Source organism: Seriola aureovittata, chromosome 21 (genome assembly GCF_021018895.1).
Source record: "Seriola aureovittata isolate HTS-2021-v1 ecotype China chromosome 21, ASM2101889v1, whole genome shotgun sequence".
Classification (NCBI taxonomy): Eukaryota; Metazoa; Chordata; class Actinopteri; order Carangiformes; family Carangidae; genus Seriola; species Seriola aureovittata.
In genome coordinates, this window is record NC_079384.1 from 1,895,266 (window position 1) to 1,911,448 (window position 16,183).

The 16,183-nt window shown below is 45.2% G+C and overlaps 1 protein-coding gene across 2 annotated transcripts in view; it reads right to left on the reverse strand.

The window, feature by feature from the left end:
* dnah9 (dynein, axonemal, heavy chain 9) overlaps positions 1-16,183 on the reverse strand; it is a 129,564-nt gene that overhangs the window by 74,946 nt on the left and 38,435 nt on the right. Inside the window, exons 1-9 of one of the 2 annotated variants that reach the window (XM_056366695.1) lie at positions 14,970-15,070; positions 10,963-11,120; positions 9,298-9,436; positions 5,854-6,141; positions 3,178-3,388; positions 2,963-3,090; positions 2,512-2,620; positions 1,141-1,288; positions 485-659 (exon numbers count right to left, since the gene is read on the reverse strand). In XM_056366695.1, coding sequence (XP_056222670.1) covers positions 485-659; positions 1,141-1,288; positions 2,512-2,620; positions 2,963-3,090; positions 3,178-3,388; positions 5,854-6,141; positions 9,298-9,436; positions 10,963-11,069 — 1,305 coding nt within the window. In that variant the 5' untranslated portion in view covers positions 11,070-11,120; positions 14,970-15,070. Of the gene's footprint in view, positions 1-484; positions 660-1,140; positions 1,289-2,511; positions 2,621-2,962; positions 3,091-3,177; positions 3,389-5,853; positions 6,142-9,297; positions 9,437-10,962; positions 11,121-14,969; positions 15,071-16,183 lie in introns of those variants that run through there. The other variant, XM_056366696.1, reaches the window with a different exon arrangement.

Sequence of the window (16,183 nt, forward strand, 5' to 3'; positions counted from 1 at the left end):
CATTTAAATGCATTTGTGATGGGAAAATAAAGTGGAGTACATTTGTACCAAGGGGAGAGCAGTTTTATCCCATAACTTAGATGGACGCGCTTACTGTACGCCACTAACTGGATTGCTTAGCAACTGCTCGCCACGGCTCTGCTGCTGATTTAAATTCAGCCGGTCTGTGTGTCGCTGAGCGGGAACGCAGTCCACTTCATTTTCAGATGGAGATCTCTGCCATTTCTTCAACTGAGAATAACTTTCAAATGACTTTTCATAAACACAGACACGCAGTTGAGTTGCATAAGAGTCATCGAGGCTTAAATAATACCGAAGGAATACCCATAATGCAAGTGCAAGAAATTCTTTCAGGAAGAAGTTACGGGGAGGGCAAAAAAAAAAAAAAAAAAATCATTCAGCTTTTTCAGTTACGTGCCATTCTTTTCCCTCTTTATGCAACCACTTAGTAAGCGCCTCACACGCCCAGAGGCCCACACAGTACCTGGTCCTGGAACATGGCTCCCCCAAAGGCCCAGACCGCAGCAAAGACAAAATAGAGCTCATAGAGTTCCTTGGCGCAGTCTGCCGGGGTGTTTTCTGGAGTCAGCAGACACTCCAGCAAGTAGCACAGCATCTGGACCAGACTCTGCTCCGGGATGGGGATGATCTTCTTAAACCTGAGCGGAGACGGACAACATTACATCACTGACTCGTCGTGCGTGTGACTCATTTCAGTGAGAAAAAGAGGAAAAACTAAAAGATTAAATTATGTTTTCACCCGATGTCATTTTGTATCGCAGATGTTTTAACAGAAAGAAAATACAGTAATTGTGTTAGTAATTGTGTTTGCTTCCAAGAAAGCGGATGACAAATCATTATTAAGTGTAGCCTCTCAGTGAGGATAACATATTCCTCCTCTGTGTCTCCCTCCTCTGCTTCCTGTTCTTGTTGTCTGCTCCAATAGCAGTGCTAATGGAGGTGTTGGAGGAGGCGAGTGGTCCTGTACAAAACAACAGCATCCAATTCTTCTGAGTCAGTCCCCGTTCGCTCCGGTCCAACCCGCCCACTTTTTTTGCACGGCCCCTCCCCGCGTTATGTCACACCCCGACATCCTGCGTCATCCGATCGTGACACAGAGCCGCCGACGAGCTGCTTCACCTGGATCTGACGGCATCCAGGCAGGAGGGGAGGTACTTGTCGAACAGTATGGTCAGGTTGGCCCTCTCTGATTGGACCTCCCTCCTGTCGATCCAGCTGGACACCGGGGGGTTCCAGCCGAGGTCGGCCGGGTTTATGTACAGGATGCCTGGAGGGAAGAACATGCGTGGTGGAGCTCAGACACATGGACGACAACTTGTTTTTGGGCCTCTCAGCCTCCATGAGTAATCTATGTTACCTCCACGTTCCTACTGCAGTGCACGCAGCAGACGACAAAGGAAGGTTTATACTGCCTAAATAAAAACAATTAAAAATAAGAATTAAAGTGAAATTCACCATTCAAAATGCAATCACAGCTCTTTAACATTTCTAATTACCACACAGCAAAAGCACCAGTAAAATACATATAACAACAAATATTGACTTTACCTCTTTGTTTGATTTTGTTTTTATAGTTTGTTCAGACTCATTCATCCTAAATGAATCCTGAACATTGTTAAATTAAAGTGTGGGACTAAATAATATGTTGTACGAGCCTCGCTGCAAAAGGAAGTTTACAGGTAAATCAAACACAGGAGGAAAGGAAAGGAAAGGAAAGGAAAGGAAAGGAAAGGAAAGGAAAGGAAAATAAAGGAGAGGAAAGGAAAGGAAAGGAAAGGAAAGGAAGGGAAAGGCAAGGAAAGGAAAGGAAAGGAAAGGAGAGGAAAGGAAAGGAAAGAAAAGGAAAGGAAAGGAAAGAGGAAAGGAAAGGAAAGGAAAGGAAAGGAAAGAAAAGGAAAGGAAAGGAAAGGAAAGGAAAGGAGAGGAGAGGAAAGGAAAGGAAAGGAAAGGAAAGGAGAGGAAAGGAAAGGAAAGGAAAAGAAAGGAGAGGAAAGGAAAGGAAAGGAAAGAGGAAAGGAAAGGAATGGAAAGGAAAGAGGAAAGGAAAGAGGAAAGGAAAGAAAAGGAAAGAGGAAAGGAAAGGAAAGGAAAGGAATGGAAAGGAAAGGAAAGGAAAGGAAAGGAAAGGAAAGAGGAAAGGAAAGGAAAGGAAAGAGGAAAGGAAAGGAAAGGAAAGGAAAGGAAAGGAGAGGAGAGGAAAGGAAAGGAAAGGAAAGGAAAGGAAAGGAGAGGAAAGGAAAGGAAAAGAAAGGAGAGGAAAGGAAAGGAAAGAGGAAAGGAAAGGAAAGGAATGGAAAGGAAAGAGGAAAGGAAAGAGGAAAGGAAAGAGGAAAGGAAAGAAAAGGAAAGAGGAAAGGAAAGGAAAGGAAAGGAAAGGAAAGGAAAGGAAAGGAAAGGAAAGGAAAGAGGAAAGGAAAGGAAAGGAAAGAGGAAAGGAAAGGAAAGGAAAGAGGAAAGGAAAGAGGAAAGGAAAGAGGAAAGGAGGACTACCTGCTCTGGACACAGTGGCAGGTGTAGCGGTGCGGAGGTGGCTGATCTCGAACACCAGCCTCATGGTCGGGTTCAGAGGGATCCTCTCGTTGCTGGCCAGAGTCAGCACCTGACAACAGCAGCAGCAGCAGCAGCAGCAGGTAAGTTTGTGCTTTCTACAGTCTAAACCTGGATTATGTCACCTGTCGTCCTCGGCATCATGTGATTTACTCTCTTCCACAGAGGACACGTAGTTCACTACTGTGGCATCAGTGATGAGTCAACGTCCTCTCATTCACATCCACTGATGAGCTACAGCCCACAGTGGAAATGTCATTCTGATACTGAACAAAAGACTTTACACACACACACACACACACACACACACACACACACACACACACCACACACACACACACACACACACACACACCTGTCCTGTCTCACACACACAGTCTCAGCTCTTTCACACCTTGTTGTCGTCCATGACTGTGTTGAGGGACTCGATCCACATCGGGTCAATGTCTCCGTCCAGAACGATCCACTTGGGCCCGTTGTGACTGACGTTGGCGAGTTCCCGCATGATACTGGAGAAGAGGCCTGTGGGAGGAGAGGCAGCGTGTTGGTTACTCAGGTCAGGTGGCGTTCAGGTAAACGCTGTCCCCGCAGGACTCCCTCCCTCATCACCGTCTTTCCACTCCCTCGTCGCCGGGTTGATGATCCCGAAGAGCTCGTCGTTGGTCACGGCCTTCGGGTTCAGGTCCGCCCACACGGGTCTGCGCTTCATGTTCTGATAGGTCCTCTGGAGCGACCTCATCACCTGACTCTTCCCGGTGCCGGCGTTCCCGACCACGAACACGGAGTGGCGCACGGCCAGCAGCTCCTCCAGCTGCACCACCTGCCACACGGACGGAGGGAAAGGCGTCAGAGGATCACATGGTGTCCAGGTAATCTTTCACTACATGACGAAGCAGCACTCAGTCCACTGTGTCTCACGCTCAATGCCGTGGTTTATAGAGAATATAAGGTGATGGTGTGGAGCGCTGCAGTGCAGCAGCTTAGTGTTTCACATATCTGCAGCCTCATTATCCTGTCGGGACAACTGAAGGGACGTTTCACCCGTTTCACACAGGGCGATAAGTTTCTCTTCTTCATCTGCACAAGTGACAGAAACATGAGCAAACGATGCCTTACATTTCTTTCTGTCATCCTTTAGTGAAATGCGTTTTATTTATATTGTTTTATCCCTAATTATACTAATTATTCTTACATATTTTATTGCCTCTCTTCTTCTCTTGTCGAATCCTTTTGCATAATGTTTGAAAAACGTCTTTATTCTTTTTACTCGCTATTCTTCACTTCCACTGCGCTGAGGCGCTAAACTCTGTTAGGAAAAGTGCTGTATAAATAAAGTTATTATTATTATTAATAAATGTCATCACATTTTGATTGAGGGAGGGGTTTAACAAGAGACACTTCTGTGTTGCATTATGGGAAGTGTAGCAACCAGTAAATAAGTCGACTTTCATCACTCTGTGGACCGCCTCATTATTATTTTATTTTTATATCAATCATTGTTTTGTTGAGTTCTTGAGGCGGCTGGTTCAGGAGGTGCAGTGGGTCGTCCACTAACGGTCGATGGTTTGATTCCCGGCTGCTCCAGCCTGGATGCTGAATTGCCCTTGGGCAGGACACTGAGCCTCAAATTGCCCCTGATGAATCGAAGCAGCATGAATGAGTGAATGTGGCTTAAAGCGCTTTGAAAGATGTTTTTAAAAAGCAATAAATAAATAATAATAAATAAAATAATTTAATAACTTTTTATTCCTTTTTTTTTATGTATTTGCTTTTTATCTATTTATTTGTATTTATACATTTATTCTTTTAGACCCTCCAAAGTTTTATGTAATTCACACAGTGAAGAAGACAATGTTGATAATCATTAAAAATAATAAAATGTATAGTTTAAGTTTAAGGAAAACATTTTAAGGAAAAAAAACAAATACATTAATATATCTCAACAATATTTTACTGTAGCAGGAAATTAAATTGAGTTTTGACAATTTAAACCTTGTAACCTTCATTTTTCTGTGGTTTTGTTCTAAAATCACATTATTTGACTTTTACTCATTCTGCTAATTAAATCTGAATCTAATTAATCTATTTAGTGCCAATCAAAAAATTTCAAATGCTTATTTCTGATCTTCAGTCATTCCAGTTGGAGGTTCCCTCAGTATTTTCTGTTCACATGGTTTTTAAATATCTGCTCTACTTTCACTGCGGCTCCTCACACACACACTAGAATTTCTTTGACTGGTCGGCGTGAGACTTCCTGTTGATCCAGGTCTGTGAGGTAACAGCGCCGGGCGAGTAACAGAGAGAAAAGGGGAGAAAGAGAGATTTCCTCCCCACTTCCACTCAAACATACAGATGGCGGAGCTCAATCAATGCCATCGACCGGGCTCCTCGCGGCTCCTGCTCCCCATCCATTCAGCCGGAGTGCAGGCGGCTTCACGCTCTCAAAGGCCCCGGCTGATTACTGCTCTGATGTGGGGAGGACTAATGCTAGCACAGGCTAACGCTTAAAGGTATGCTGTCTGTCTCACCTCACCCCCCCCCCCCCCTCCTCCCTCCTCCCTCCTCTCGTTGTCTGAAATCAAAAGGTTGGCCACACAAACAAAGACAGTAAAAGTTCAGGCTCTGGGGGTGGATGGTTGTTATTGACCGCTCCGCCGCTCTCTCTCTCTCTCTCTCTCTCCCTCTCTTTCTCTCTCTCTCTCTGTTTCTCCTCCTCTTTGTTTATTTCCGTGGCTGTCTCTCACGATGTCAGGGTTAAGTGGCGTGGTGCAGCGCCAGCCTCCATTGATGGGGTGTTATTATGGTGTTCCCGTGTCTATTTGACCTGAGGCAGATTGCACTTATTTCCCCTGGTCCTACATTCATGTGTCTCTGACATATATCGCCTTCTATTGTGCATGTGTGTGTGTGCATGTGTGTGTGTTCATATGTGTGTGTTCATGTGTGTGTGTTCATATGTGTGTGTAATAAATTTGCCCAAAGCCCAATTCATCCAGATCTTGCAGACGTTGACACTAATGTGTATTTCCCAGTGGAACATTATGACATGAGGTAAATAGCTGCAGGGAAGAACTAAGACAAATCTAAATGAGTGCTACAATTGTAAAATCTGTCCAACTTGTTAAAGATGAAACCCCCACCTCCCCGCCGCCCCCCCGCCGCCGCCCCCCCAACACCTTCATCTCTGTCTGAGCAACACTTTGAGTTGTAATCAAAGCAGAATTTGATAAACTGCAGCAGACAAGCATGAAGACCGCCGGCAGGCTGTCGACGAATCGTCTCTACCTTCAGTATGAAATTGTCCTCGGCCTGTAGCTTCAGGTCCAGGACGGACTCCTTCACGTGCTTCTCAAAGTCCAAGTCCCTCTTCCTGGGGACGTCCAGGGCGGGGAACAGATCTCCGATCAGGCCCATGAACACTTGCATGTCGTCGCTCACGATCTTGGGGATGTTGAAGTCTCTCAGCGCTCGCATCAGAACCTGGTCCTCCGCTCGGCCCGGGTCTCCTCTCTTCAGGGAGCCGGCCACCACCAGAACCGACTTGATGGCTCGGAGGCCCCAGTCGTAGTGGTCCTTTAAGAAGCCAGAGGGACAACAGTGAGCGGACATCATGAACCGTCATTGAACAAAACTTTATCTATAAAATGTCATTTCACAACAGCTTCAGTAGCTTATTTAATCAACTCCAGTAATTATTATTGTAGCAGCTAAAGCAGAACGACCTTTCAGGCAATTTCACCGTCACAGTTTCCAACGTTGGAATAAAATCATGAGAGTTTTGGCATCAGGTGGTCATCCGAGCTTCTTCAGTCAAATATTATAATTTAATATTATACAAAGGTTTTAGTCTCATGAAGGCAGTGACGTTCAATGACGTGAACGCTGTCGCCTTCAGACAGGAAACAGCTGATCCTGTCCTGTTTGTTTGTTTGTTTGTGTATGAATGAGTTTATATGAACCCCAGGAAGGTTAGCGACCGCCGTAGCAGAAGCTAACAGGGATCCCAATAAATGATAATGTTGTAATAATAATAATGTGAATAAAGACAATTTCCTGTAAATTTCCACCTGGGGCATGATGGGAAATAAGCTCAAAGCAATCTAGTCTTGCAGATAGTCACCCTGCCAGATGTTACAGAATCTTAAAGTGTGAGACTAAAAACTGACTTCAGTGTTTTGTGGCCGACATCAGAGTCTTTCTCGTTTGGTTTCGGAAACGTTGCACCTCTCTTCCTGCAGGTCTCTCCGGTTCTTGTGCACAGCAGATTAAAGATCTACAGATCTGAGTGACGTTCAGGTCAGGGGGACTGTGAGGGTTCACGACGTGGTTCATGGTGGATTTCGAGGTTTGGATCATTGTCATGTTGCTTTACAGTCTCACAGGGGTTCTGCTTTCCCTCTCTGCCCAGCAGAGCTGCACTTTTATCTGAAGGTTTTCTTGGTCTTGCAGATCTTGTCTTGACTTGCACAGCTCCCCCCTTTAACTGCCATTTCTTATTGACATTTCAGACAGTGGAAATCTCAAGCTGGAAGCACTTTGATATCTTTTTATAGCCTCCTCTGCTTCGTAGCATCACTGAGCTTCATTTTCAGATCCAGACTCAGCTGCTCAGAGGAGCTCGTGGTTGTTGAGTCGGAGAATTTATTGGCTCTGGACAATTTCTGATACGAGTTCATGAGTCGCTTAACAGTCAATTAAGGCCTGACAATTACTTTTTAATTACTTATTACTGTTTTGTTATTTTTTTCTATTTGCTAAGTTGATGAAATAACATGATGATGTAACGCTGGAGGAGAGGCTCGTGTTTAATCTCCTCCTGCTGCAGAGGTTGTGTTTACTGAACCAACAGCATGTGGAGCCGCACAAGTGCACATCTAACATTATCACAGAGGATCAGTGCGACATTACAGGGACTGTGCGTTTTATCCAGAGGTGTTTTATCTGAGGATTAACATGGAGAGTAGAGCTGAACACTCAGAACACATCCACCCACCATGAAATATAAAATATAAAAACTACAGTAGTTCACTCCTTGTGTCATTGTATAACATCCCTATAACATTCATCATGAGACTTACTGTAGAATCCATCTGGTGATTTTACAGCTTATGTACTTTACGTTCTTTACTGTAACTTTTATTGTGTCAGTAGCAGTAGAACATGTTCTCAACCAAGGCAGGAAAAGACACTGATTCACTGCAGTTATCAGTGTCAGTCGGGGGTGGACAGTAACTAAGTACATTTACTTGAATACTGTACTTAACTACATTTTTTGAGTATCTGCACTTTACTTGAGTTTTATTTATTGGAAACTTCTGACTTTTACTCCACGACACTTAAAATACAAATACTGTACTTTTGACTTTTCTTTTATTTTGAAAATGTCTGAATGGAGACGGAGACGTTAGATAAAGAGGAAGCAGAAGATTCTTCACCGGAGACCCCCCACCCCCTCCTCCTGTTTGTATCATGATGTCTTTAATAAACAAATTAAATTGGCACCAAGTAACAAATAATATAAACTTTCACTAGAGCAACACAGGACTGTTCTCGGATCAGCTGATTCTGGAGCCCCGGGGCGGCTGATCAGGTTCATGTGACGAGTCAGACATCAGTGTGATATTTTAGCTACTGTCTGTCCGTCTCCCCAAAGAGTCAAAGACGATATATTGAACTGGTCAAAGCACAGACACACACACACACAGACACACACACACACACACACACAGAGACACACACACACACAGACACACACAGACACACACACACACAGACACACACACACACACACACACACACACACACACACACACACACACACAGACAGACACACACACACACACACACACACACACACACACACACAGACACACACACACAGACACACACACAGCCGTGGAACATGGAGGCCCAAAACTTATTAAAGCATTATTCCAGCTCCCCTGCAGTTCCTGATATATTTCCCTGTTACCATGCGCTGGAGTCTAAAAACAGCACAGTCACTCTGCACAGGCACATGCAGCAGAACTTACGTAACATTAAATCCACAATTATGAACCAGTTGTTGTAACTAGAGAAAAGTAGAACCTGAATCTGCACTTTCCATTGATTTGCAGTTTCAGCTTGTGAATACAGCTTAGAGAAGCAGTCTGCTCATTATTAGTTGATTTCATTACCGCTCAGTTGCTAATGTTGGAAAACGTGAAATGAAACTCTGGAAAACGGCTGAAAAAAAAGTGTCATTAAGGTGAAATTTAAAAAAGTCTGAAGAGCTGGAGCTTCATAAAACCGCCATAAAGAGAAACACAGCTATGACACTTAAATGGACCTGTGGTCATGGGAAATCATCCAGAGCTGAGGGCTCATAAAACCCAGCTCCACTGTTACTATTAGTCATCACTGTGAGTGACTTTATTGCTTCTATTTTTTTAAATCATTAAAATAATGGCAGGACATGTAAAACAGCAGAGGACCAGAAGAGGATTAAAGACGAATTTAGATGGAATAACATCCAAACTCCCTGCAGCTTCTTATTCATATGCATGTAACACTTCAGTCAGACAGTTGAGGTAGAAAGTCGGCTCCTGTGTGGCGCCTCTGAGTCACTCCCTTATCAAAAGCCTCAAATATAACAAGAGCATTGTGTCAGTTGTTGGGCTTTGAAGTGGAAATGTATCTGGCTCTTGTTAAGCGTATCAGATGTGGAGCGCCGCAGCGTGCAGACAGTACCTGTTTGGACAACAGCTCCTTGCACAGCGTGTAGAGCGTGATGAACTTCCTGGCGAGGACTCGGGCGTTAATGAAGCCCTCGGCCACCAGCATGATTTCACAGATAAGCTCGAAGTCCGGCACCACCATGGCACAGGGTCTGCGGGGGGAGACGGAGAGGACGCGTTCAGATGAGCTCAGCTGCAGCTCGTGATCATCGTCCTGGATGAATAAAGGCTTCATCATCAACAACACTGAACTACACTGAATTACACTGAACTACACATACATGCACAACACAGAGTCTGGAACTTCTGCTGCTCAGTCTCTCAATCAAAACACGGAGAAAAGACGGCGTTGGGTGACGTGGTGAGGTAGCACGGGATCATGGGAGTTGTTGTTTTGTCATTCAGGAGGTTTTTACCCGGAGACGAATTATCCACAGAGGTCTCGTCCTCTCCGCAACAATCAGACCAGGTGATTAAAACCAGTAAAACTGTGAACCAAACAGCGTCTCACCAACACTGTTCGGTGGACACAGGACGTCACGGAGGGGCTCGCTCCTCTGATGACTTCAGATCCAGACGACCGGCGACTACAATCTTTCATCTGGTTCAAATAACGAGCTGAGGTGTAAAAAGTGTCTTAAAAACACAACACTGACATATGATCATAGAGGATGTGATGTCACTGACAGGCGACCAATGAAACGGAGCGTTACCATGGTTAAAATCACACGTTTCTCTGGTTTGAGAATTGATGGAAACATCAAGCAGAACACAGGTCGAGTTGTTTTTAGACGTTTTAACGAGGTAAATTTACATTATTATAACAATTATATACGAGTACCATCGCTGTGGCTCAGACCGACCCCGCGTGTCACTTTGACAAATGACTGTTAATTAAATGAAAATGTGATCAGGAGGGAATATGAGGACGGCTTCAGTTACGTTAAATACAGTCCATCAGTCGACGGCCTGTTTCCTGAACATCCACTCATTCTCACGAACAGAAATCTCTCGGGGACAAGAAGATTTTCGGATGAAGGATGGTCGTGTTTGGTTTATTAGAAATGATTCAGGTGTCCGTCAGGTAGACGCAGAGATACTTCACAGGTTAATTAAACCTTTAACCAGCTGGATGCAGTAGAAGTTAAAACAAACACCAAATCACCACAGTCATTTGGATGTCTGAGGTTTGATGGCGATCACGGAGATCTGTCAGTGTGGACTGATATAATAATCCACAGAATCTTTCATTTCATCCCTTGTGTTGTAATTTGGGTGAACCGAACCTTCAGCAGAGAGAAACCACTTTGTTTCCTGCGGTTTGAAAATTTAGCTTTTTTTTTTTTTGATATTTTGTACTGAAAGCAGAGATTCAACCGTATCACCCAATTAAGGTGTAAGTTTAAATATCAATCCGCTCATCCATGCTTATCCTGAGGCAGGTCCTGCTCAGTGTTGCGGGACTGGAGCCTGTGCTGGTTCGTAATTGGCAAGAGGAGGGATTCACCTCAGACAGGTCTGCGGTCTATCACAGGGCAAGTTTAACAACCGTAAAATTATATTTTCTGAGAGAGTTGTAATGTTTCCTTTAATGCTACGAATTCATTGCAATGTGATGTGATTTATATCTGAGGGGCGCGGCTTGTTTACATGTGATCAGGGTCGTCGGGCTCCTCACCTGAACAGAGCCTTGAGGTTCTCGGGAAGCTCGGTCCTGCCGGCGTAGCCTGGATTCATCGTGATGAAGATGCCGACGGACGGGCAAAGATTCACCTCCTCTCCCATGAAGTTAAACCTCCGCTTCTTATCTCGAATGGCGTCCTGGATACTTTTGACCTACGGAGCAGAAGTTGATGAGAACTTTCTTGGTACCAAACCACATGCGTCTGTAGCATCGAGGATTAAAAACTGTCTGTGAAATAGTTTTTTATAAGTAGTTTAGAGTCTATATGGATCATGAGAATCTGTAGGATTCATCCTTAGGGGATCATGAATGTTTGCACCAAATTTGTTTCTAATCCATCCAGTAGTTTTTGGTATATTTTAGTCTGAGAGTGGTGGACTGACCAACCGACACTGCCGTCCCTTGAGCCGTGCTGCTAGCGTAGCGGGGGCTAGGCTAGAGCGGGGGGGTTACACTCTGGACAGGTCGCCCGGAGGAAACCCCACGCAGGCATGAGAAGAACACGCCCACTCCACACACAGAAAAGGGTTCGAACCTTCCTGCTTTAAAGCGACAGCGCTAACCGTCGCACCACCGAGCCGCCGTTCTGTATTAGCAACATTATCAGAAAGTTTCTCAGTGTCTAATCACACTCCCGCCTCCTGCAACCCTCACGTGGGACGTAGCCTGAGAAAGTTTGGTATCACTCATTAACATATCATTAACATCGATTTGTAACAGCCTGTCAAACTGTTATGCAGCATGCACCTTTTTTTTTCCAGGGACACAATTTCATCAATATGAGCATGTTATCAGCCGGGGTTTACTGAATGGATGAACTGCCAACGCTCCGCTTGTCTACATTATGACTGAATGAGATATCAGAAATTAACTTTCTGTGTGTGTGTGTGTGTGTGTGTGTCTAAGTACTGGCCTATAACTGACTCCCAGCCTGTGAGAGGCTTTATGAATTTAACATGCGTGTGGTAAAAGAGCGTAGCAAGTCGACAGCTGGAAAGAGGAGGAACATCTCTTCATGGATGAGTACTCGGCTACAGATCACTCAGTCATACTAACGCAACAGGGATGGGTGGGGGGGGGGGGGGGTGCAAAAACAAACAGTGCAGCTGCAGCATAAAAAAAAAATAAAAAAAGGAGAAAAGTTTTCATGAGAAAACATCAGCAGGGTTTGTTTTTTATGTGAAATGACAGCGGCCCAGCACCGCCGTCCTACAGGGATGTGGGATAAAGTAAAACACCAAAAGCACATTTCAAAGAAGCTGAAGAACAGACAGTGATGTGAGAGGTGCGGTCCGGCGGGGTCTTTGCTGTCTCTTTGAATGTACGGACGGGAAAGCGGCGGCGTCAGAGTATTCACAGTCCAGACCCGTGTCGACTGTAACGGAGGCAGAGCTTCACCAATTTATCTCCATGTTGTTACATCTGGCAGCCTTCTGTTTGTCGCTGCTTTATTTAACGTAGAGCCGGTCCCCGCCACCTGTGTTAGCAGACCCGGCCGGCAGCCGAGCTTGTCGCCGCGCGATGCTAGCTGCTCCCACTTTAACAGGATGGATTGGGCGTGTGTGTGTGCGGCGGGGAGAGACTGAAGCAGGCTGGAGCGGGCTGCCAGCTGTCACAGCGGGAGTTTGATGCTCCTCTGTTCTCAAGGTCTACTTCTCCATGTATAAGCCACCGTGATTTATTATTCATTATGCCGCGCAACACCTATTCATTCTCCTGGCACTTTAAAATTCTCTAAGTACTGTAGACTTCCAGCTGACGGACGGCGGCGGCTTGACTTTCATTGCTGCTAAAGAGAGAAGGAAGCAGCGTTAATAATGATCTTGTGAGGAACTTTATCTCCACTATCATCACCATCATCATCATCATCAGCGTTCCTCTCAGCTGTACACATTCTGCTGTGGCGGTATTGCACATGCATGATGGTGATGTCTGGGGTAACGGCCTGCAGGATTTGAATACACCAGAGGGAGAGAGGATCCGTTTGATCCGGGATAGCTGAATGCAAGTTAGCAGAAAAGCTAGCATCAGCTGAAACGCAGAATATGGCTGATTTCTCAAAAGAGGCCCAGAATCAAAGTGGCCAGCTACTGTATGTCAGAGTGTACAACATCCCCTGTGTGGAGAACATGAAGTCTGTTATAAACTTTATCTGTCAGCGCGCAGGACGTGGAGACATGAAGGTGACGACACAGGTCGGACTGAGGTCGTGACTTAAATTACATGGAGACACAGACTTTATTTAATTTGATTTCTTTGGCCAGAGTGAAGCTCAACAAGCTGCATGAATGTAGATAATCACATTCACTCTCTGATCAATGCTCCACTATATTTATCTTGTTATTCTTAATTTAACCAGGTGAGTCTGATAATAACAATCAGAAGAGAGGAGGCCCCTCTCTTCTGATTGGCTGACTGTTTTCTGAGTGATCCAATAAAAATAAAGCAGATTTCAGGTAAAAACACTCAGAGAAACCAAATCCTGCAAGGTTTGGAAGGTGGGTCCAGGTGGGCGGGGCTTGGTGACTGCTTTGTTGTGACATCACAAAGTTCCAGAAGTCCTGACGGCTGGTTTTAAGGCTCAGTTTCTGAATACAGGCTGTGTGCATTTCTCTGTGGACTGAGGCTTTGATACTTTCACAGTATTAATATAGAAGCTAGAGCTGATCTATAATCACACTACACATGGACACAGACCTTTGGACTGGATGGAGCTTTAAGGCAACAAAATAAAAAGTCATTTGATCCATTATTAATACAAAAATTATAATTTTAAATGAGTGCTGCCTAAAGTCTTAGTCTTACATAAAACATCTGGGCAAGCATAAAGTTTTTATTCTATATCTGTTTCTGACATTTCTACAAAGGAGGTGAGTGGAATCATGTTTGTAAAAGTGATCCAGGAGAAGCGTTTCCTTAGTCTGGATAATCCACAGAACACGTTCACACTTGGGATAATTTTGTGATAATTTAACGTTTTAATTAACGTTTGAGCAGTTTCTCCAAATGTGAGGAGTCGGGCCGCATTCCACTCGTCTTCTCCAGGTCGTGTGATTGAGGCTGACGGGGCCCCGAGTCGACTCATCACATGATCGCTGACGACCGATGACACGCATCATCGTTTCACTTCATCACAACGAGGCTGAATTTCCTTTTGTTCCCGTCTCAGCTCTGACCACAGTCACGTAACAGCTGATGCTTGTTTGTGTAAGTGAAGACTTTCTCTTCAATGTAATGTCACCCAGATACTTAGCTGCTTGTGTGTGTGTGTGTGTGTGTGTGTGTGTGTGTGTGTGTGTGTGTCTAACAAATCTGATCAATCCCACTTCAGACTAAAAAACAAACATCATATTTATGTGGGAAGGTTAAGAAACACTTAAACATAAGAAATCGGCCTCTTTATGACGAGATTCGGGGTTCGAGGCTCTGATTGGACTATTCTGCCGTCAGTCAACCGACGTGATTCATCTGAAAGCAAACCGCTCTAAATTACAAGTACGAATCATTTGCAAATCAAATTTGTGCTCTGAGGAAAAAAACACTAATCCTCCCAAATCATTGCAGCACGTCCTCTGAGAGCGCAAAGTTTGTCCTTTCAGAGACGCTGTACTGAAAGTGCTGAGCGATGCGAGCATCACGACCAGCACCACAGGCGAGAGAGGGAGGCGCTTTTCCGTCCTCCAGTCTCAAATCAGATCAGAGAAGCCTCCAATTATGAGGAAGCTCTGGGGTGCAAAGGTGCCAGCCTCTGTGAATTAGTCTGGTAGCCGAAGCAATTTACGCTTTCACTCGGTGATGAAGAGGCTATTTACTCCAGCGCTGCTGTTTTCAGAGGCTTATTTTCACCACGACTTGATCCGGATACGCCGCCTCGCAAACAAGATCAAAACTTTCACATTTTAGCTCCGACCGCCCGGGGTGCAAACGCACGCTGCCCTCACAATGAAATCTGGACCTGAATGGGATTTTGGGAGCACCTGAGGCGGAGGACTTGTTCTTACCTGCACAGCCACCACCGACAGCACCTCCACCGAGATCCTGTTAAACTCGTCAAAGCAGCCCCACGCCCCCGTCTGAGCCAGGCCTTTGTAGATGTTCCCGCAGGACTGGGGGACAGAGAGACAGATATTCAGACGGACACAGTGGGACAGGAAGTCGGTCAGCTGGGCTCTCTGCTGACGGAGACCCGGCAGACGGGGACGTATCACCAATTAGACAGGAGATATATGGAGAGGCGTTCACTGCAGCACCACAGCAGGCTGCGAGTAGGCGAATAATAACAGGATGATACATAAACAAGGCCACACACTAATAAAACAAGGCGCTGATGGCAAAAAAGACAGAGGCTAAAATATCTACCACCCACATTTAAGCTTTCCTAGGATCAACCTGAGAGCAGGTGAACAGCCCTCCAGAGAGCAGCTGGACCAGGATGAAGCAGGAGGCAGACTTTTCTCTCCAATTACAGGACTGAGGAAACCTGCACTGACGCAAACCAGAGCTGACTGGGAGATTGATCCTACTGTACTGTGTGTGTGTGTGTGTGTGTGTGTGTGTGTGTGTCTAACAAATCTGATCAATCCCACTTCAGACTAAAAAACAAACATCATATTTATGTGGGAAGGTTAAGAAACACTTAAACATAAGAAATCGGCCTCTTTATGACGAGATTCGGGGTTCGAGGCTCTGATTGGACTATTCTGCCGTCAGTCAACCGACGTGATTCATCTGAAAGCAAACCGCTCTAAATTACAAGTACGAATCATTTGCAAATCAAATTTGTGCTCTGAGGAAAAAAACACTAATCCTCCCAAATCATTGCAGCACGTCCTCTGAGAGCGCAAAGTTTGTCCTTTCAGAGACGCTGTACTGAAAGTGCTGAGCGATGCGAGCATCACGACCAGCACCACAGGCGAGAGAGGGAGGCGCTTTTCCGTCCTCCAGTCTCAAATCAGATCAGAGAAGCCTCCAATTATGAGGAAGCTCTGGGGTGCAAAGGTGCCAGCCTCTGTGAATTAGTCTGGTAGCCGAAGCAATTTACGCTTTCACTCGGTGATGAAGAGGCTATTTACTCCAGCGCTGCTGTTTTCAGAGGCTTATTTTCACCACGACTTGATCCGGATACGCCGCCTCGCAAACAAGATCAAAACTTTCACATTTTAACTCCGACCGCCCGGGGTGCAAACGCACGCTGCCCTCACAATGAAATCTGGAC